Source organism: Corticium candelabrum, chromosome 10 (assembly GCF_963422355.1).
Source record: "Corticium candelabrum chromosome 10, ooCorCand1.1, whole genome shotgun sequence".
NCBI classification, from domain to species: domain Eukaryota; kingdom Metazoa; phylum Porifera; class Homoscleromorpha; order Homosclerophorida; family Plakinidae; genus Corticium; species Corticium candelabrum.
This window is the reverse complement of record NC_085094.1, coordinates 997,907-1,021,229: the sequence shown is the minus strand read 5'-3', so window position 1 is coordinate 1,021,229 and position 23,323 is coordinate 997,907. Positions and strand designations below refer to the sequence as shown.

Here is a 23,323-nt window from a genome sequence, read left to right as displayed (position 1 = left end):
CATGTGAGTTTGCAAACATCATGATCACGTTACTAATACGAGAAAAGGCTGATGATTGATAATTCAAAGAGGTCTGAAGGCATTATGTGGGTGGACTGTGCATCTCATAGTTCTTATGCACTTGCATTACTATCACTAATTTTACATGTGCAAAAGTTATTCCCAAAAAACAAAACATCTTTGACTCAAGCAGAACATAGCAGGACGGAGAGAGAAAAATTGAGGTGTGAAGGAGATTGCTCCATCAATTCGGATTGTCTATCATTGAGATATCTATCCCATATTGATTCTGGTGACAAAACTTTGACCTGCAATTTTAATTATATTAATTAAAGACTTTTATCAAGTCAAAATAGTCACAAATTCAAATCACTCAAATGTCTGTTGGACAAACAACATTGTCCAGGTTCACAATGATAATTCGTTTGTTTGTGTTGAAGAGGCTGCTGACTCTTGCACTGGATAGAAATAAACTGCCACTAGTTTTGTTGACCAGTCTTCACAATGATGACAATCAGAAAATATTTTTGTATTATTATTGAGTGCATTATAGCCTTGCTATATATACAGTATCATTTAAGGCATAGAAAGTTGTTATATTGATCTAAACAATGTAGACAAACTTAGGATTACGTGAGTGAGCAATATTGCTGGATGCTCATTGCAATTGAGCAGCTGCAGCCCGGGTATTGGCTCAATCACCTACTGACCCTATATTACCTGTTCACTACTGAGACATGTAACCGTGACATTGCAGCTAGACTTGTATCAGCTAGAAATTAAATCATTAAACCAAACACGGACCAAAGTCGTCTTAGACTCTATAGCAGTTCATTTCAATAAAATCTAACACAAGCACAATGGTATGCTGAAATTAATGAGTGAATTAAATATAACTTGTTCAGCAGCTCTGTATCAATTATTCACTCACTACAAGACGACTGAGGTAGAGATCATTGTGTTTGCATATGTTCTCTCCCAATCATGTACATACCTAATGAATGACAGATTAGAATCTTTACTATGCACATGTTCATCATCATACTGACTATGTCGACTGATTGTATATTTCCCTTGCAAACGATTAGTTGAGCTGTTTCAGATTGACATTAAATTATACAACAGTACTTAGCAAGTTTCAATAGCGAATTTGCCCATTGATGCAAACTGTACGAAAGGTGACCTTAGAACATGCATGTTCCTTCATCAGATATGTGATGTGCACTGTACCTTTACTGTTAGTTTACTTGACAATTGTAGGTGCCTTTGGACAATACATTAGTTTGTGAGCAACTTCAAAAGCAGTCTGGCTTCATGTGTTCTTCCTCTCGTGAGAAAACTACTGTAGGTGTTGAATCGCTCCAGTACTTGTAAAGGCAGCTAGCTATTTAGTAGCCACTCCATAACAGTTGTGTCTTCTTACTGAAACATCGCCGTGGATACAATGAAATAGTCCTTCCATTGTCACCGGTGAATGAAAGGACTATTTCATTGTATCCACATTGTGGTATCACTAAAGCATGTACTGCAACCATTCAGCATCCAGCTGTTCATGAGTGCTGCTATGAAAGGTGCATTTCTGCATTTGAGACATTAACTCCACTTGTGTGCGGGCCATGCAAGACTTGAAAAAGCAGCCATCTTACATCTGGTCTGGCTGTAATGCTCTACCCCTGATATGAGTGATTACAAAGAGTGGCACTAACAGGTTGCCTCCAACATCTACTTAATACAAGTCCCACGCAGTAGCAGGCAAACATTACAACTTAATCATACAAGAATAAAATCAGACAAACTTGTAAACACCAACGATATCATCAGGATGAAAAGAACAAGAACCAAACCATGACAAAAGTAAAGGCCAACTGCCATGAACAAGAAGACAACTTATGTCTTCTTATAGACATTATCATTCCGGACAGTATCAGTAAAGAGTAAACAGAAAACATGCAAAGTATAGAAATGTAGGAAAGTCAGTGCAAACTTTGCCTTGTACCACACCCTCTCGCACCATCATGCCTGCTTCCCATATGACGCAACAACAGGCACAACGATGCGAGAGGGTTTGGTACGAGGCTAGTAAAGCATAGAATAACTGCCACACAAAATCCTCACAATTGCTAAGATATTCCCTACACATTTCAAAAGTGTACTTTTTAACAATAGTCCACGTCTACAAATGAGATGATGTTCCTACTCTAGTCTGGGATAGCTCATAGCAACATCAGGACCCACTATTGCGCAAGCAAGTCCACTGAAAAACATAATTATGCAGTATTGTGTGACTGTTACAGTACATATAACTTACATGCTTGAATGAATATGATAAACACAAAACTCTGCTTGAATGTATTCCTCAAAAAGAGTGACAACAACACTGATTACAAGTATGAATGTTCAGGACATTTTTCTACATTACGCTTGTATCTTCCATACAGGATAATAAAAGTTCTTGTTTTTGAACTCACAAACATCATTAATTACATCGGTGAGAACTTCACAAAATTTCTTTTTGTCATGTTGTGGACTCTCTGTAATTTTCTTTCCATTTCCCACAGATTCTTGTTGTTCATTAGCAATCTCTGTTACTGGAGTTGCTATCGTGGTACCATCTGCTACTTGACCACTACATTCTGCTGCTGCATCCTGAACAGACTGAGTGTAACCAGTAACCTACAAGATTCAAAGTAACAGGGTCAGTGCACTCTCCGGCCATTCCACTTTTTAATTTTTTAGTTTGGTTAAAATTAAAAAGTACATCAGACAAACTTTTAACTAAAACTTAATATAAGAATATATATATATAAGAATATATAAGAAAATTGAAAATACAAATTGAAATGATAGCTGCACTTTCCGGCCAAGTATATTCTGTTTAGTCTTCAGTGACAGCACTGTATTGCCCCTCCTTCCCTTGCATGCAACCACGGGTCTCCTATTAGAACATTTTAGAACTAAAAAAAATTAGGATGCACCTTTGTACAGCGTGGTTAGGAAGTATGCTTCTACCCTATTCCCTAAGGATCGAAAACAAAGAAGAACATCACTGGTAGCCATGTTTCTGATGCTGCTTTGGTTGCTTCCTCCACATATAACTTTTAGTTGGCTACTTCTCTCACGCATCAGTTACACATGCTGTAAACTTGCATCAGAACTGTAGCTATCAGTGATGTCTTCCCTTGTCTTTGATCCTCCAGAGAATTCCATAGTTTCTACCCTATTCCCTAACCACACTGTACACAGACACGTAGTACCAAATGTTCTAATAAGACCCCTACTGTTGTATGCAGAATAATACGATATATTTCCATTACAACACTTCATGCCAGTAAAATAAAAAGTGACAATACCAAAACTACACAGAAGCAAGTGTTGTTGTCAAATGCAAGAGTCAACAGATTCAACACTACTCTAATGCTAGTATAAATTACTTACAAACTATGATGTTACTTACCACAAGTGAACACTAGTAGTATAGCTTTTCACCAAAACTATCATAAACAGATTCATCAAATGCCAAACACAGATCATGGAAAATTACAACCTCTCTATCCACCATGAAAATACTGAGACATTATTCAAATCATTCACAACAATTTTCCCAAGTCACAAAACAAGCATTCTCAACTAATGCATAAATGGTCAAAGTACCAACAAGTTCTGAAACATCCAAACAAACACAAATGCATGTGATGTCCTCAAAGTTTCCGAGTCTTTAGATAATTCAAAATCGGTTCCTCTACACTCCCTTTACTACTTGGTTAATCTAAACACACACACCATTTCAATGTGCCTACAAAATGAGCCACAATGGCTTTCAGTTTTTTTGAAATCATTCAGCTCCAAATAAACCCTTCAGTTTTGGTCACAGTGAATATAGGCGTGTCTCCACTAGGGCTTAAACATGTTTAAACCTATTTAAGTCTGAACATGTTTAAGAATAATCGCGTCTCCACTAGTGTTAAACCTGTTTAACTGTAAACCTAAACAGCTTTAGGTTTATCAGTCACGTGATAGTAATGTGTGTTCCACAAAAATGGACGTTAGTTCTTTCGCACTGTTCTTTCTCTTGCTTTGGAGACTATTGGAAGAAGACAGAATTAGGCAATGTCAGAGACGGCGCAGAGTGTTCGGAGAGAGTGATTTTAGGGAAGGCAGAGACTTGTGTCTCTGATCGTTCTCGAGACGACCAGAAGACAACTGACAGTCTGGTGCACAAGGAACGAATTCGTGCGGTACAACAAAGTCCCAGATAATTATTTTAATAGCCCACATAAAATGGACAAGTGGAGACGCTGTCTAGCTAATAATGTTTCGAGTTTAAACATGTTTAACGTTAAACACGTTTAAAGAGCAACAAGTGGAGACACAGCCTATGTTCTTGACTGTTACTGAATGATGGCTTCAGCAAAAGTAGAAGTCCCTTTACTAATGAAACATGTACAGTACCTTGCAATGCAAAGTTTGCCATACAGATTGACTAGTGCAATATGTTCAATCACACCGGCTGCTCACTGCATGCACCGATGCTCACAGAAATCTGATCTCAGAATAACTCTTTCAAGCCACACCATGCATCTGTCAAGCTGTATGCACATGACTAATACTTATATAAATCTCAATTTGAAACTTGCTACTAAAGTTAGCAACTAACCTGAATGCTCAGTTTTCTCTTGCATTTAGAAGTTGCAATGCAGTCAACAAACCATTCAATCACTTCATCTTGACTCAAACTTTTCAAAAAAGTTGACTGTGTACGAGAATCAATTAGTCAATTAATAGTCGTGATTATAATAGAAAGACAGTCATGGCAGAGTAGTGAAGATAGTGGCTGTGGTGACAGCATCATGTGGTGTGGTGATGGTGGTGGTGGTGGTGGTGGTGGTGGTGGTGGTATGTGTGTGTGTGTGTGTGTGTGTGTGTGTGTGTGTGTGTGTGTGTGTGTGTGTGTGTGTGTGCACGCGCACGCATTTACAGGCATAGGCACACAACATACGCAGTAATCATTGCAGCTATAAAGTCCTTCGTGTTGTGGACAGCACAAATCATAGATTAGGCAATAAGTGTATGAAAACATCTACCTAAAACCAAGTGTTTAAAACAGACAGAGCACAGCCATATCTCACAAAGGCACTACAAAGACCTACATTAAAATGCACTAAGCCAAAATGTGTTTGACACATTGAGTTATGCAAAGTAAATTCAGCCAAGCAAAGGCTTTTCAACATAAAATTGTAAAGTGTGTACATGCAGAGTAGAACAGCGCTTAGCCAAACACATGGGCACCTTAAATCACATTTCAATCAGAGTACTAATTCTCTATCTACCTAGAACGTCAACAATTTACAGTACCTTGGTTCATGCAGTAGTCATTGCATTAGAATCTTGTTTCAAACTACTGCAATCATTATCTTTTCTGTGATAATGTAGATAAAGATCCAGACTAAATGTGTGCATTTTATGAAAGCCAAAAAATGTGATATGTCAATTAAAACGAATAAGTCCAATAGAAAGCAGGTAGACCGGTACAAACAGGTAAACTCTTGAATAACAGGCTGCCTTTCCATCACAAACTACCTATTGATATTCTGATCTTTCAGTATTCTAATCAATCAGTCAGCTATTGTTATTACAGAAAGAAAAATTGATCCAAAGAACTCCTTATCACTCACTTCTCGTTTCCTTCGATCAAACAGGTAGGTTTGATCAAGTATTTCAGGCCAGTGGCGATCCACTACTTCACCTAAATTCAAGTCCTCTTGTAATTTTAGATGCACTAATCCTTCCAACTGTAATGCAATGACATCATAATAATATTCAGTTTGCGGAGTGTTCTATATCAATACTAACATGATGTTGAAATGTCTCATTAGGCATTTCCTTCAGCTGTTTAATAAACAAATTCAAGAAACTGTCGATTCGCTCATCTACATAGCTTGTGCTAGAAGATATCTTTGGTTCCATAAGTTATTGAAATATTCTATAAAATGTGCTCACCTGAATTTTGTAGCTTGTGTGCAAACCGTAACAGACAAACCCACAACACCGCATGTATGCCGACAAGTACAAAAGGCAGAGTAGCTACATAAGTTGTACACAAAATATCTGTAAATTTACAATCAGAACCAAATAATGCATGCAACCCAAGCTGCTCTTGTGTTCTAAGAACATCAAAACATGGTTCTTCCATGAGATACTATTACAAACACATCAGCAGTATTGTATAATGTAACTACATAGCAACATTCATATGCAATCATACAACAAGAAGATCAGTAAGAACAAGTTTAGCAGTAGATCCCAGACCAATCTAAACACATTTCTGTATACACATCCATGGCTTGCACAATACAATTATCACACCTGATAGTAGTTTGTCACCACTGAGTTGATGTCACTTTCATTCATATTTTCTAGATGTCGAACATGAACACCCCTTGGTAGCAACAGACAACGATTCTGTTAACAGTAGTCCGATTAACTACAAAAGCTGGCATCACATATTAATCTATGTATGATTACACCTACATACCAATTTAAAACACAAATTTCTATGCCCATCTATGTTTAATTGCACAAAATCAATTCATTTCCACTTCTTAGACTTTTAACATCTTCCAACAAATGTCCTTTTGTGGCCTCTTTGATTGCCACTTCCACGTTCTTGACAATGCTAACAATTAATTAACATAATCAATATTGGTAATGTGTACAACACTTGGCAAAATAAATAGAGCACTTGTGTCAACTGTCTCAGTTGAGTTATCAATGACAAATAAATCTGATCTTTTAACTGAATTCAGCAAAGTTAAACCTAGAATATTAACATTACATAGCAGAGTCTAAAAGTTGTTATGGATACATTATATCCTGTTCTAAGTTACAGTATCTCACATGCATCAATGACCAGTTACAATAAATGCAAAGTTATTCTATGTCACAGGGGCTAAAAATTATGATAAGAGCTCAATTATAATGTTGTGCCTTAGCATAGGCCTTTCTTTTATTATTTCAGGCGCTTCTTACACTTTATACATCTTATTTTTACTTCTCGGACTTAATTCAAACCCGCTATAAGCGGTATTATAGTCCAAATAAGATTAAAAATGCCATCATTAAACAAAATAAACCCATGGCTTCTGAAAGAGCAAATCCAAATATGGCATAAGTAAATAGTTGTTGTTTTAATGATGGATTTCTTGCGTAGCCTATAATAAGACTCCCAAAAACGGTACCAATACCAGCACCACTCCCAGCTGCCCCTACCATACAAGATGAAACATTGGTGAGAATATATATTGGCGGTTTGCTAAGAAATTGAGGGACAAAGCATATTGGCAGATTCTATTTTGGCGATCGGACATCGTTGTTTGATAACTGATATATGTCTTACCATAAGTGGTCATGGAGAAGTTTATGATTGACAGCTGTGTTCGCGGCTCACATTTCCCTAACTTACTGGTCTCCAACTACTGCCTAGTGATGAAGAACTCCAGTGTCAGTGCAAAGAACAAGACCAGCATGAACGTGACAGTCCAGCTTCTTCCATAGCCTCACAGCCTCATTCATAGGCACAACAGACGGCAAGCAGGGATTACCTACCATCTTGTGGCCTCATCCGCGTGATGTACCACCATTGACATATGATGCCTGATCACGTGGGTGATGACGTCAACATATCCCGGTGACCAAATTAATTGCGGATTATATATTGGCGGTCACTGGAAAATCCACCAGTCTGTCAAAATAAATTTCCCACCAATATTACATCTTATACAGTATGCACTTTCGTGTATGCCAACTAACTGACGAGCGATAGGTAACATCATGTTTCCTATTAGATTATGCAATAATTAGCTTGCAGTTACACAATTCGCCCACTATACATAGTAATCTTAAACAACAGTATTTAATATGCCTTTTAGGTTTGAGCATAAAGGTGGCACCAGTATGAGAGGTGCTCATCTCAGTACAAAGCATTCTCAAAGGGCTCAAGCTCTGCCAGTCTGCCTCTCTACATAATGATAAATCACGTATCATGCTTCCAGTATTTTTCTATAGGTTTACAGTTTCTACATGTATCAGCATGCATGGAACTATTTCGGACAAGCACATTATTCAGAATAGAGAATTAATGTTCTCCAGTACAAACTATTCGAAAAAGAAAATTGATTGTCAAAATTAAAGAGTTTAAAAAAATCATTACTATAGCTGAATTCACTCAATTCCGGGTGCTGCTGTAGCACAAAGGTGGACATGCATGCCAGATTGGCACCAAAAGACTTGTGCAAGTGCAGTGCTTACCTGTGTTTGCACTGCAACACATCTACCTGTTCAGTTCTTTTCATCCTTCTCCATATAATTATACTGATGTCTGTAGATGTGCAACACATCTACTTACGTAAACGTGAAGCAAGCCTCTGTTTGGTCTCGATAGCCCAGATATGTGCAGAACACCCACCTCTTGCATAATTGAGAATCCAGAACAACCTCAGTCTACTCTGCATGGCCACATCAGCATTACGCTGGCAGTGACTCAGTTTTCCAGGAACACATGACAAAGTGCTCGAATCTTGAAAGACCCAGAGCTCCAAGAATTAAGAAATTGTGAGAATTTGACTGGTAAATGCAGTATCAGATACCAACGTAGACTACTTTCTCAATAGCATTCACTCTTTTCTCTCAGTTGACTCTCTCAATCTTCATAGAAAGACGATTACCACCAAAAACACAACTGTGGGTGTTTCTTGAAAGCTCATGGTACATATTATTGAAAAACAATACCTCATGATACATACCATGGGACCACAACTTCAAGTAAATATGTTGCATAGTGTAATTACGTCCTTAGCATCCCTGCCTAAAGCATACAGTTTGACAGGTCACATAGTTGTTTCAGGAATAAAGCAGCTCACAAAAGAGACTAGATCAAGAATCAGGTACAGTAGTTCCCCTCTTGGACGACCACCCACGTGAGCGACCACCTCTTGTTCACGACCAGTTTGGCTTGGCACCAACAAAATTTGTATTGCATGTAACCCTCTTCAGCAACCACCCCTCTAACACGACCAGCGACCACCAAAGTAGGCTCAAAGTAGTCATGTGTCCCTGCCTTGAGCGACCACTTAGCATTGCTTGTCTCCGCCACTGCACCGATACATCCAGGTATGTATAACAAAATGAATTTCGTCACAATTAACCACAGCACTGTACAGTCACATGTGTACGTACAGAAGTAGTCGAATGTCGTCTCAAAAACGCAAGATCCTAGCCCTTCATGAAAGGATAGCTGTGCTGGACAAGATAAAAGAAGGCCGTTCGTGTTGCTCAATCGCTGAAGATCTCGGCGTAATTAAGACACAAATTCAAGGAATTAAGGGAACAAAAAGAGCATTAGACAGCAATGGGAAACCTGAGGTCGAGGAGAGAGGAAGTACAGCAAGGTTAGAAAGTTGTGCTACGAAGATTTGGACAGAGCTGTTTGGGAGTGGTTCAGTGCTGTTGTTTGTTGTTCTTGTTCTTGTTCTTGTTCTTGTTGTTTGTATATGTACTGTACAGTGCACTGTAGAAAACTAAATACAGTATGTAGCACAAAACTTAATTAACAAGTTCAACAAAAACAGTTCCCCTGATGAGAGACCATTCCTTTTGAGAAACCACTTTGATGGAAACTTAGAGGTGGTCGTCCAAGAGGGGAACTACTGTATTGCAACAGTCATAGTGCCAACTACACTGTAGTGGTCTCCCACAGATCCTTGTCTCCTTCTGTAACAATAACATAGATAGAACCTAAATGACTGCAGTGCCTAGACAGTCATCTATAACTGCACTAGAAGATCTAGACTGCCCCAAAATGATCATCAGAGAGACATGTTACCACAATAGGTAGTTTATGCCTAAGAAGGAGACTAATTGCACCCACCCAATATGTTATAATGTGCCTTTTGTCTTACTGCTTAAAAAGGACTAGTTTAGAACAATAAGTGATCAAATTAAATACCACATCTCAGCCTGCAAACATAGTAGACAAACTATATAAAAAACTTGGCAGTGCACATAGTAGCTGAAACCTGAACTTTGTGCATCATAAGAAGCCTAATATAAAAGTCATTCTTAACCTGGCATACTTGCCTTTGTGCTAACTATCATTATCTTACATAACATTGGATGTTTTCTTTCTTTGAACTTGCTTGAAATAAAGAAACTATCTTCCAAATAAGATGGGATTGCAATACCACATGCATTCCTTATGGTTTGTGTACTAAGACAAACATACAACTAAACACAATGATAAAAGATGACGACAAATGACAAACTGCCAAACGAATTAGTGAATGAATGGGTAAATAAATGCACACAATGACTAACCTATCCAACCAACAAGTCATACATGCAATCACTACAACAACAAAGTTATATGAACAAAATTCTAGCATAGCTCTTACTGACAACTGCGACAACTGTGACTTTGAAAGTGGCTTCAGCTTCAATTTTCTGCACCAAAGGGAACTGCTAATTGACATGAAATACACGTGCTTACAAATAGTACTTGTGTAAAGTCTCAATTAGTTCAACTGATTCCTAAAATCACTCAAAGCAAAATCATTCGACACAGTAATTAGAAAAATCACATAAGCAACTTACAACTTGTGTCATGTTTCCTTCTACCAACCCTTCAATAAATGAGTATGCCTTGAAATCTTGTACAAACATCTACAAACACATGTGAAAATGCAAAATAAATGCAAATCAAGACAATAACGTACAATACCTCCAGTTGCTTCAAGGAAATGGAATCAATTACAGCAAGTCTGTCACATGCAAGCCATTTCACCTGTTGCAAAATTTTTAACCGAGAACCTCTAAATCAGCACACTATGAAAATCATCAATCACTTCCAGAAAAATATATATCAACACTTTGACAGTTTCATTGGATTCAGTTGATGATTATAGTAATTCTTGCTTACTTGTGCCTTCACAGAAATATCACAAATTATAAAGGCAAATGTACATCACACAAAAGCAAGTGTCTACTACTTACACAGCCTTAACCAATTACAACAATTAGCTACACAGGCAATCACAATCACACCCACAACACACATATAACCAACAGAGAAGTGACTGTTAGTCTCATTGACGAGTAGAGCACCTTTATCACACTGAAGTCCTTCATGTTACATGTGAAATGTGTAAAGAAGTCTGTTATTGTGTCAAACAACAGCTAAATCACAGTGAACAACTCTATATTCCCAATCAAGTATAATGCATTCTTCATCACATACTGCTAATTTATCGCTAAACCCATTCATTTTTAGAACAAGGCCATTTTCATGTTCTGCAAATCCGTAGCTAGAAAAGAATGCACTTACATATTTCACAATTCAACCATACCATTTCCCCATATTACCTAAATTGAGCAACATCGGCATCATATGCAGTTTCCTTAAGATTGTGTTCAAGAATGCACAAAAACAAGTCAATCATTGCAGTCCTTTAAAGTAGAAACAGTCCATTCATTCACATGAAACACTGATACAAATAAGAATACTAACGTCACTGGGCTTCTCCTAACAAGAGGTGACAGAATATTCAAAAATATATAAGCTACAGTAAAACAAACAGTAACTAAACCTGAACATCATGAAATTCAGATTCCACAACACAGATTCCAATTGTCTGTTCTACTTTTTTGTATCGTGCTTATATTAAAAAAATTATTCGAAAGCAAAGCAAAATAAGCATTGAGTGAGAATTATAGAGCAGATCCTGCAGCAATGACTTATAAGGTAAACAAAAGGTCAGCACAATGAATCTATTACGAATAAGCTAAATGCTTCCTTCCAGATGTACGTATGTAATATATATATATTTAGAGTGCAAGCAAGGTAATACAAAGCAACCGACTTGCCAACAAGTGCAGATGCATATACACATACAGTATTACTTACTACTCTCTCTGACCCTCTACCGCCACGTCATACTTCCAGGTGAGACTGTAATACTTACTAGCAACTACATGCAATTGCTCACTCTGTAAATCTACCCATGAGATCACAAGAGTATGTGAGGTCAGCTGCACACCTAAAATCAAGTACGCATGACCTCTGCCACAACCTGAACCACACATGCTTTGCTCAATCGTGTACTATAAAAATTCACTGCACATGCATGCAGTACATACGCATATCAATACATTATGCACACTTCTATGCTTAATGACTAGCAATCACACACAACGAAAGGGAAATCGTCTGAAATATCAGCCAAACCCCTCTTCTGTCCAAACGAGTTTTATTACGCTTGAAAAGAAACTGCAAACTTTCGAAATGGCTCTTTTTAATAGTCAGCAAAATACTCACCTTTGGGCATATGAAACTTAGAGTCTTTCATGAACCATAACTTGCAAGTGTCTGTTTTGTAAATTAGCTCTGGTTCCTATTACACAGACAAATTACAAAGAGTCCACACTCATTAAAAAGACATACAAATGAATCAGAATCAGATGATTTAAGATCAAAGCTTGTGGCTACAACAAACTATGTTAAACACATAGACTGATCACACAAGAAACTTTCATACCAATAAATCTGTTTGGAGCTGGAAAGTGAAGTCCAGGATAAAGATCCAACTCTGGAAATAGAAAATTACAGCGATCACTTCAAAGATAATCAAAAGACAAACTTACTGCTCCAAGCCTCATCAAATTCTTTTGGGATTGCTACACAATAAAGAAACTCAAGTACCAAGAAATCCATTAGAAACAACTAAAGAAACTCAACCTTCTATTACAAATGGCGTTTGAAACCAAGGCTCCACATCAGTCAACTCACGATGAGAAAAATTATGAGACAAGATTGTTATGTTTGCAGAACTTGGCAACAAAGCATTCTGAATTTCACAAATCATCTACATAACAAGAAACAAATTGTCATACGACAACAACTTCACCTGAACAAGTACTAAGTCCAACAATAATGTTTATGCTTCACATGCAATCAGTAAAATGCTGAACCATCTACATTGTATAAATGACAAGGTAGTTAGCTAACAGCTCAATATATGCTAAACCAACATGCACTTTAATATGAAATGTGTCCTGTTTCTGCCAAAAAGACTTGGTTTTTGCAATAAACCCAATGAATTACTGTATAATACCAACAACAGCAGCACTAACAACCTGCTATTACTTCTGCAAGCAAACTTATAACAACACACAAATAAAAGTCTATTTTTTTAGCTAGCTGCCTATGGTACAAGCTATTGTACTCCTGTAAGTAATCCTGTCTTTATAAGTAATCATTCCTATATTCATGAAGTTACCTCGGAAGAAACAACAATGCCTACAAAAATTAACTAGTTAGATACAAACTGTACACATACTCTCTGTCCTAGGTCATATATAATGATAAAATCAAAATAATACCATTTTCAGCTTTCTTGCATACTAGTCAGTAAGAGACAGAAAGCTACAACTGTACAAGAAAAAAGTCATCATTTGTTTAGCAAACGAGAATCCTAATGAGCATAATTGTATTAATTACAAACTTCATGGATAACAATATGCTCTAACACATCCATAGATGTTTAGGCCGACACAGTTGATATCTTCACCACACATTAGTTAATTAAGGCATGACTCAGTTGGCATTACCATCGTAGTGCACATTACCATGCTACTTCTCTAGCTACTGACGCAGAATTCTGCTTTGAGCATGTGCATAAAATCAAATCTACCGGACGGCCTCCGAACTGGGGACGGATGGCAATGATAATCTATTTAATTGACTTTGCCTTATCTAGAGTACTCCTGTTGGGAAGATCGCTTGGGCAATACATTGAGTTCTGCATCACGAAGCTAGACAGTTCCGTAGCAACCAGCAGCCACATGCATGAAAGGAGAGATTGAAAAAGTACACAAAAAATTAACATGATGGTCACCGTGTAATAATTATAATTCAAGCAAAGCTGGCGCATGCTCTTTCATACTTTAATAACTCCACACAGGTATTTACAACTCACACTTGCCTACATCACATTTATAAATGAACTAGCCCACCATCCTGTACTCTGCACGAGCAGAATAGCTATTAATATTACTAATGTTAGTAAATTTCTATTGTTATTATTGTTATTATTAGTTGTTAGTTATTAATTTATCGTGTATACATTCATGAACTATATCTGCACAAACCATGGATCGCCAATACAAACCCGTAGATTCCTAACCCTAACAATAACCCTTACCTCAACCCTAACCTTAATCCCAACCCTAAAATTACCTGAAAAAACTAGACCTCCAAGGTTTGTCCATATCCATGATTTGCACATAACATACATATTAAATAGATACTAAAAATAAATATAAAATCCATCTGTCTGTACCAATTTTAAGAATCTGGATAATAATCAATATATTTAGTTGACTTGGCCTTAACTAGATTTTTGTAAGCTTGCCACGTCCTTCAATTCCCAATCCCCCAGTATACCTTCATCTTCATACTTAACTGTGCAAACCTCAACCATTAATTGTTACACAAGCAACCAACATTTCAAGTTCAACATTACTGCTTGCGGGTTGTACCCAGCATACAAATGGCACACCGCTCAGCCATGTCTTGGTTTCCACTTGGTCCAGGCCGTCGTGCTTTTCTGCAGGAGTAGGTAGTGATTAACTATGACGACAATGGACATGTACTTTGCACAATGGAAAGCTGTCGAGGCTAACAAGTAGTCCCTGGGATGCTTGGTTGGAAGATAAGACCAATTAAGGCCAAGACTGCCATATGGTATAAAATTAAGTCCTTACCTGTTGGTATAGTATTCTTAACAAGAGAATCTAGGCAGCTACATGTATATATGACTAGCTCACTGGCCCCTTCTCCCCATGGGCAGATTAGATTACGCACTAGCTCACTGTCCCCTTTTCAGCATGAGCAGATTAGATTATTAATTGTTAGTAAATTAATTTATCATTGTATGCATTCATGAAGTACATCTCATTCACAGAATTAGCAGCCACAGACAGAATTTTCATAAAGTTAATTAATTTAATGTTATATGGAAATTTATGTTGTTGCATGAGTATCCCCTTCTGACAATTTAGCATTAAGCATATCTCGTTCACATGCATTTTTACTTCGTTCTGAAGAATTAATTAGCAGCGGGACAGAATTCTCATGAAGAATTTCATTCAGAGTTATATCCTGTTCAATGATATCCCTTTCAATGATATCCCGTTCTGAAAGTGATTACCCTATAACCAGTTATTTCTGCAGTCTTAAATTTCTGCGATTTGAGAACTTAGACAAACGTTTTAATTAATTACTGCGAATTAATTTTCTGCATTCTAACCCGGGAGACAGTTACTGGTCCACATGTAACATTGTACACATGTACATGTCTCAAAACAGTGACTTCCTGGGACACCGATGATAGGTTTAAACAGAGCGATCTAAATATCTGCGAATTTTATTTGTGCGCTTCGTGAATGTCTTCGCAGAATTCACAGAAATATCATGATCGCAGAAATAACCGGTTATACGGTATACCTCAAAGTAGAATATATGCCGTTACAGATCTCATTCTTTGCCTGAGCTCATTGCATTTATAGATTACTAGTTAATATCCCGTTGAAGACAATTCAAAATTTAAAGACCCGAATACATGCAATAATATCTTGCTTTTTCAACTTCCCCATAATAAACGACACGCTTCGTGCGTACCATCCCATGTCAGAAACAGACAGCTCAAATTCGGTGAAGATCCCAAGTTCGAGTGGAGGCGGGTTCGATCCAACTAAAGATGCCACAGATCACAATATGTTAAGATGGAGTCTAGGCCAAGCTCCCACTTGCCCGTGCATAGTTCTATGCATTGTACAATTTCTAAGACATTAAGAAAACATTACACTGTTTTCAAGATTTCTAGCGAGTCTCTTCTTGCTCGCAGAAGTGCCATGATGTCGACAGAATGTGACCTATGACGAAAAGATCAAAACGTTGTATGCGAGACCTACATAAAAAGGTCTAGTTCGACATTCCCTTCCTATCGTCACTTCAAAGACATTGCTGGCGTTGCAGGAAACAGGCATATAGAAGGTGGCAACTCTTTGATGGGAGTCAACGAGCAAACAAATGTACTGTACGCGTTTCCAAGACCCGGATATACAAAAAATTTCTTCCTTTTTCGACGTTACCGCAATAAATGACGCACTCCACGCGTACCGTCGTCCAACATAAGGAACGGGCAGTGTAAATTCAGTGGAGATCCGATGCGCCGTTCCAGAGATATATTCACGCATGTGGAGGCGGGTTCCATTGACAGAAAATCGCGTTATTGCAAGAAAAGTCCGAAAGATGACAACAATCTCACTTTCGACCTGGATGGATTTGGCGTGTGCAAGTCAAATTCGATGGAGATCAGACTCGCCATCTTGAGATCCTCTCCTATGGACGGATAAACACACAGACAGACAGCTCTCCTTAAAATATAGATATACGTATTTAAATAACAAACGCGGTCGGTAGATATCTGGGCTCTCAACTTCTTGAGGTTTGGAATTCTCCCCCCCCCCTCCCCCGGTTAATATAGCTATCATGTGGTCAAGCACCATGAACTACTGTAAATAATTTTAAGTCAGACAGATACCATTTTGTTCCTTTTGTGCCTGAGCATCCTGTGACACAAAGCATCTCAGTAAGTAAACCTGCACCAAACCTTTTCAAGGGTGCCACCATAAAATTTAGAGTGGGCGTGGTCATAAAATTTCCACCATGCTGGGACAACCCTTGGCTGCCACCCCAGCCGACACCCCAGCCCCTCCCCTTCAATTTTACAATGTAATTGACAAGAATTGCATTAATTTGTAAAGTTATTCTACTAAATTTTTGTCAGAAAGTCATGTGTGACTGCTTGTAGCTGTTTCATACCTGACACAATGCACTGAGTTGAAACACCTGTGTAGGCACCCTGGTCTTCAGATCACATTGTCAACTGTTTTCAACACTCTGCTCTTGTTTTAGCTGGAAGATATATGCTGTCAATCACTTCATCCTGATCCCAAACAACCCAGGAGACAAACTGTCACCAAATTTTACTAAGCTGGGATGACTCATGTTGTGCAGCCACTAAGACTCCCATGCATTACTTAACATTGTCAGGTGGATGTAAATAATAGTAAAATAAGGTAAGCTTGTGTAACCATAAATGGAAAGACTAGCATAACCTCTCACAGGTGCGCCTCTTAACTTAATTAAGTGCTTTTACCATAGCATATGCAAGCTAAGCTATGGAACTAGGTAAAAGTCCATGAATGTTTGAATTCAATATGCTAAGTTCGTTTGTTGCATTTCGGGTTCACTCTTGACTAGTACCAATTAATGACATATACTGCTAATTATTATTTCACAACAATTGTCAAATAGAATGATCTGTTAATTAACTTAAACATAATATATATATATATATATAATTATACAGCATTTGCTTTTTACATCTTATATTAACTGAAATTATTAGCTAAAGAAGATTGTCAAGTAAATGACATGCATCATGCATTCGTAATATAGCAAACAGCAGTACATATAAACACTTCACGACAAAATTTACACTCCAAAATGCCTCATACTAATAATACAAAACAAGGATATTCAACTACAGAATAGAGCCCATCAGTGAGGATCTGTTAAGCTGCACCACCCAACATTACCAACCAGAAACAATCATTGTTTCCTTTGTAAAACAACTTACATCCAGCATAATTGCTTCTTTAATCAATAATAACAACACAGTTATCATGACCACTCTTCTTGAGTCATCAATGCTTATTTTCCAGATCTCGTACTTCAAGATTTCGCCTATTCATATTGATTAAAGATTCTTTATGTAAAGTTAGACTTCCAAGCTATGAAGGTCAAAACGAGAACATAAAGATCATTTGGCAAAGGTCATTATTGAGTAAAACTTCCAAAAAACTTCCAGTCTGCAGTAATCAGATTCACTAACAAGTTGATTCTGTGATACTGATTATTACAGGTGATGCAAACATTTGTTTCACTCAGACTTTAGAAATTTATGTATACCTGGTGGCACAGTCAAACACTTACCTGTTCATTAAACTCAAACATAAGGCTGGCACCAGTCAAATATTCACATGGAGAAAAAAGCTACAAGTATGACATAATGAAATACTCGATGACTAGAAAAGCAATAAAATGTGTTGTACCTGCATATTCTCAACAATTTCAACCACATAGTCTACAGGCTCCATCTATATGCCACAATGACACTATGACAAGCATTACTCAGAAGACATAATTTCCTGACCTCTTCTTGAAACTGAAATTCAATTTCTTCTATTGTTTTCAGCTCATCAAATATACGTTGCTGTGGACCATAACAACGTAACATTTTCAAATATTGGAAAACAACAGTACAGCACTACAACAGACAGCATCCACATTGTTCAGTGCAACATCATTTAGCCAAACAATTCTATACCTCAAAAACATTTGTAAATCCTTCTTCCTATTCATAATACAAAAAGTAAAGTAAAATTAGTGTGCATAAAGTGGCAACATTAAGTGATCACCTACTGTCAAAATAATGCTACAAGTAAATAGACTGAAGTTGGTGTTATACTCATAGCCCTCCTCTCCATTGCCTGCCACAATCTCCAATGCCCAACCTCTGAACAAATGTCAATAACCTAAGTCAGTTCCTATAGCATGATTATGATTGCTTCTGCTGCTGAACTTTTGTTTCAAGAGAGACAGCACTGATCCCGGTCCTTCATGGCCAAGAAGCCACCCCACATAATGCATTGGCTTACACCTGTTGCACATACTAGTTCACTATTGGTGCTTGCCGTCAAAATTATTTGATGTCATATCACCTGTACATGTGGTGCAAACAAGGTAGCTGCCATACAATGTCCACTTGATTAACTTCTTTAACAGACCTTACTACCAATGAAAGCACAATGGCGTTAGGCAATATGTATGCTGCGGCAATACTACAACTCCACCTTTAACTAAATGATGAAAGGTTTCAAATGGCAACTATGAGAAATAAACAAGTAATTACAGTTGCAATCCAAGTCATATAAAGTATCTGTACAGCTAAAGCAAAACGGTATACCAAAATCTTGTAAATCTCAAACTCCAGCATCTTTTTATTTACATAGGTTTGCTTCACATTCACATTTATTCATCAACTATCACGTGTGAACAAATATAAAACAAGTAGCAGTGCTCATAATTCAAAATTGTATCTTCAGTACTTAGAACAGCAAGTCAACTTTAGTATTTTCATGATGTATAGCCACATGAAAACTAACTGCGTATTCATCCAAACTTTACACCGAAAAAACTCAAATAACACTGTAAATTATACATAGTAATACTAAATCAAGGCATCTATTTTAAAGACTAAAGCAAAGCACTAAAATCAACTGCCTGACACATCTTCACAATCTAATTACTACCTAGAAACTGTTGAATAGTATCAATACTTTAATATGTTTAATACTAATAAACACTGCTGTAAATTAAAAATAAAATAAACAAAAAATTAAAGGCAGCTTAGCTTGGGAACATTACAATGCTTTAACAATTATTATATTGTTGAGCTAACAGGTTACACTTAACTCTCAAACTCTTATACGCATATTAATTAAGATCTATTTATGACAAAACGTCTTACATCAACCAAATCATCTCTGAACGATGGCTGACGTAGGCCACTATGTAAACCAAATTTGTCACAGCAAACTACATTCTTCTAGCTTGAAAGCTAAATTACTTATTAGGAATAGATGAGAAAGCTTCATTCACCCAGCTCTCCAAAGTGTCCAGTGTCTCTAACAGAAAAGTCTATTAATCAGCAACGACAGTGTCTGTAAAGCATACTACGCTATTTAACTCAACCTCCTGAGAAAACCACCAGAGTCATGTAGTGTGCTGAATAAAAACGAGCATAAAAGTCTTGAACATGAGCATAAACATCCAAAGCCTAAACATTACACTTAATCAACAATGCAACTCACAGTATGCACACGTTTCATTTGACTTGTTTTGCAGGTAAGAATAACAGTGTTTCAGCATTCCCTGTCACAACCAAAGTTAGTTCATTTCTTTACTCATATCTTTCTCTGAATTTACCCCAGAGAAATTTAGAGAATGGATTGCATTGGTGACTTTGCTTAGATAAAACTTGTAGTTTCCTTGCAGTGTCTGACTGAGAACTCATTTGAAATTCTAAACACACAATAAAGAGAAGAATGTTACACACAACTACACCATGGCAACACATAAATCATTAGGTTATACTAATAACAAGTGACTTATAACAAACCATGAAATTAGTTGCCAGTATAATTAGTATAAGACACACCCACTACACGTGTTACATGCATCTATTAATCAAAAAGCTGGCTAGCTGGTGCAATAGTTACATGATTGATACAGAACATGGTAAATTCACTCTGAGAGTAAATTACAACAGCATAAATAGATTGTGTACTAAAGAAACAAGAAGTGGCTTCAACAATGATATACTGTCGAAGAGGCTTCAGCAGTCATAAAGATTTACAATGTTGTGACTCCATGCTTGTGCAAAAAAACATTACGTCAGTATGACAGGCTTGCAATTCAAACTCATTTTTCAGGAAACACTTGGTTGAACCTCAAACAAAAGCAAATTTTCAACATTTCTTTCTGATTCCTGTGGTCGAAACAAGCAATAGATTAATCTGCCTACCATAATGAACAAACCACACCAGTCCAAGCACTCTGAGGAATGAAGTTGGAATACAACAGAGCCTGCCTTCTTGATTACCTAGCATAACCATCATGCCTTCCTAATCACCTGTGTCTGCACATTCTAAAAAACAACAAGTTAGTGGTCTCATCACCTCCCAAGCATCCATAAAGTGTTTCCAGTAGCAACACAGTTCAAAATCACACTCTTCAATTTCTAGTTTTCCTCATTGGTGCTTGACTGTGTCCTTAAGCATGTTGTAGTCATAATATCCTCCTACCTTAGTAACAACAATATTCACTTAACTCTTCTTCTATCAGCTTATATTAATAAAGCAATGATGCAGCCCTGGCTGCCATAGTAATACCATAGAACTAACTTACCACCTGCGGCTGCCAAAAAAGAATATTAAATAATCATTGGGTCTAAACATGATTGTTAGGCGGGAGATGATTATAGTTAAACCAGCATACGGATTCAAGAGCCCCTAGTCATGCCTTTTCCACAGTAGACAAAAGAGATACCCACAATTATGCAACCATGTAAGTAAAGAGCTATGGTGTTGGAAAGGTTTCACCTGCTAACCTCAGCCTTAGGGGACTATAATACCCACACAGTTTACAAATTCTACTGACCACACAAAAGAAGAGCCACTTGAGGTAGAATTAACCATTTTAGTGATTACACTACTTACTATTTAATTGTAAACAAAGTATCTTACATCACCAGAACTAATAGTCAGAACCAAACGTGCCTCACCACTGTCTACTGCCTGGATTTCCCTCTTAATGCTGTCCTTGTTCAATAATGGAGACACAAAGAATTGAGCAAATCTAATGTAAAACAGCATAAATCAGAGTCTCAAACCATAGAAGATGCACAGTGTAGACACGTACCACAGGTTCAAGTGCACACACACACACACACACACACACACACACACACACACACACACACACACACACTCACACATCCACACACACACACACACACACACACACACACACACACACACACACACACACACACACACACACACACACACACACACACACACACACACAATGAGTGAACCTGTCCAAAGCTTCCCTGTAGTGTTCTCTTCTTACTTCAAAGTGAAAGATGGTCTAGATACAAATTCTATCAACCACTCTGTGCCAGTTGGCTAACTGAATCATTCAATGATGACCCGTTCACAGTCTGTGGAAGCATTAGACTGTCCCCCATACTTCTTAAGAAAAGAATCAAATTCATTTTCTGTTGGGTATTTCTTGGATCCCATAAACAACACTGCAAAACAGTGTTTTGTCAGCTGATGACTAGATGAGTTTATACAATCAGTAAGTATACTGTGCTCAACGAGATGAGCTAATCCAGGTATTTCATCAGGATCAGAGAAACTCCCAACGCCAACGCAAAGTGCAGCTGCAGCCTATACATATGTCATAGATCAAAACGTCTACCAGAGCAAAATCTGCAGCCTAGCTAGACAACTACCATTTTCAGGGTTGCTTGCGTATTGCCTTCTCCTAGTTCACTTGCATTGTCACTTTCATTATCAGGCGTTTCAGGGTCTTCACCGGATGAGGAAGTAGCTTCCCCGTCTTCACTGTCGAGGGTAGTCACGTGACCATCAGTTACGAGCAGAACAGTCAGTCCGTTCTCCAAGAAAACGCATCTAGAAAGGTATCCTACAACTCGTCTTAATGTAAATCATTTACTCCAATAAAGTAATTACCGGTATTCTCGCCGATCTCTCGGGGATTTCACAACGTCAAGTGAGTTCATAGAAAAGTGTCAGTAGTCACGTCTACATCCCGGATGTACGTCCAAGACTCGGACTCCAGGCAATGCGTCTCTTGAGATACGTTGATTGATATACAAAACCTATTGCTGTCTACTACATATTCATCACTGTTCAACTTTTGAAAAGTAAAACATCATTTCTTTGATAAAATTTTAGGATTGCTAGCTAGTGTACAGGTACCGCAGGGCAATGACATGGAGGAAGCGTTGTGTAGGGTAGAGTTTTGTTTGGTCTTTCTTGTGCAGTACATGTGCCAGATGCTTTATCACCTATCTTCTTCCGGCCACCTTAGTCCACTGACCGTTGTGGTGTACGCTATCTCTACAGAGAATCCCACTGTGAGACCGTTTGAGACCACCCGAGTAGAAGCTACAAATGCTAAGTTGAACGAGGGAGACACCGGCGGAATTCTCTTCTGGCACTGAATTTCCATGCAAACCGTAATTCCTAGACATGAAACGCTAATGTCGACAAATGTGCGAAACTCTCACACCATCACGAACTGGTACAGTTACGGAGCTTTCGCGTTCAGTCAACGCATCTCAGTAACACGGTCTGGCAGGTTCCGGATGCAACATCTAGCGGGCACAACACAACGTGTTAAATTTTCGGCAAAAGTACCGCGATCTGTAGCACTTTGTAAAGTTTTCGTCTATAGAATTGTTTTCGATCAGAGCGCGCCTTTAGAGTGTGACATCGACATGTTAGGGCACACGCAGCGACGTTGACTGGAAACGAGAGAAGCCGAGCTACA

At 37.9% G+C, this 23,323-nt stretch overlaps 1 protein-coding gene across 5 annotated transcripts; it reads right to left on the bottom strand.

Moving 5' to 3' along the window:
- Positions 1-2,323: 2,323 nt before the first annotated feature.
- Positions 2,324-22,759, bottom strand: LOC134186261 (nardilysin-like). 5 transcript variants are annotated; one of them, XR_009970940.1, is made up of 42 exons: positions 22,501-22,759; positions 22,260-22,440; positions 22,113-22,194; positions 21,952-22,052; positions 21,837-21,889; positions 21,522-21,595; positions 20,165-20,260; positions 20,073-20,110; positions 19,931-20,015; positions 19,806-19,863; positions 19,707-19,746; positions 19,030-19,063; positions 18,898-18,967; positions 18,759-18,836; positions 18,599-18,692; positions 18,504-18,530; positions 18,330-18,443; positions 18,229-18,273; positions 18,110-18,169; positions 12,785-12,911; positions 12,691-12,723; positions 12,585-12,635; positions 12,491-12,531; positions 12,365-12,440; positions 11,558-11,609; positions 11,413-11,496; positions 11,288-11,354; positions 11,155-11,226; positions 10,920-10,975; positions 10,772-10,862; positions 10,645-10,713; positions 10,550-10,581; positions 10,446-10,494; positions 6,364-6,459; positions 6,263-6,310; positions 6,144-6,196; positions 5,998-6,081; positions 5,851-5,941; positions 5,673-5,789; positions 4,655-4,750; positions 4,450-4,586; positions 2,542-2,673 (listed from the first exon to the last, which is right to left on the bottom strand). XR_009970940.1 is itself a non-coding variant. In XM_062654176.1 (41 exons), the coding sequence occupies exons 1-41, from the start codon at positions 22,548-22,550 to the stop codon at positions 2,416-2,418; spliced, it is 3,123 nt and encodes a 1,040-aa protein (XP_062510160.1). In that variant the 5' UTR covers positions 22,551-22,753; the 3' UTR covers positions 2,324-2,415. The 5 variants fall into 5 exon arrangements, 3 of the variants coding, with proteins under 3 accessions (XP_062510160.1, XP_062510161.1, XP_062510162.1); XM_062654176.1 differs by lacking the exon at positions 4,450-4,586 and having other exon boundaries at positions 2,324-2,673; positions 22,501-22,753; XM_062654177.1 differs by lacking the exons at positions 4,450-4,586; positions 21,837-21,889; positions 21,952-22,052; ... (1 more) ...; positions 22,260-22,440; positions 22,501-22,759 and having other exon boundaries at positions 2,324-2,673; positions 21,517-21,579.
- Between the last annotated feature and the right edge of the window lie 564 nt (positions 22,760-23,323).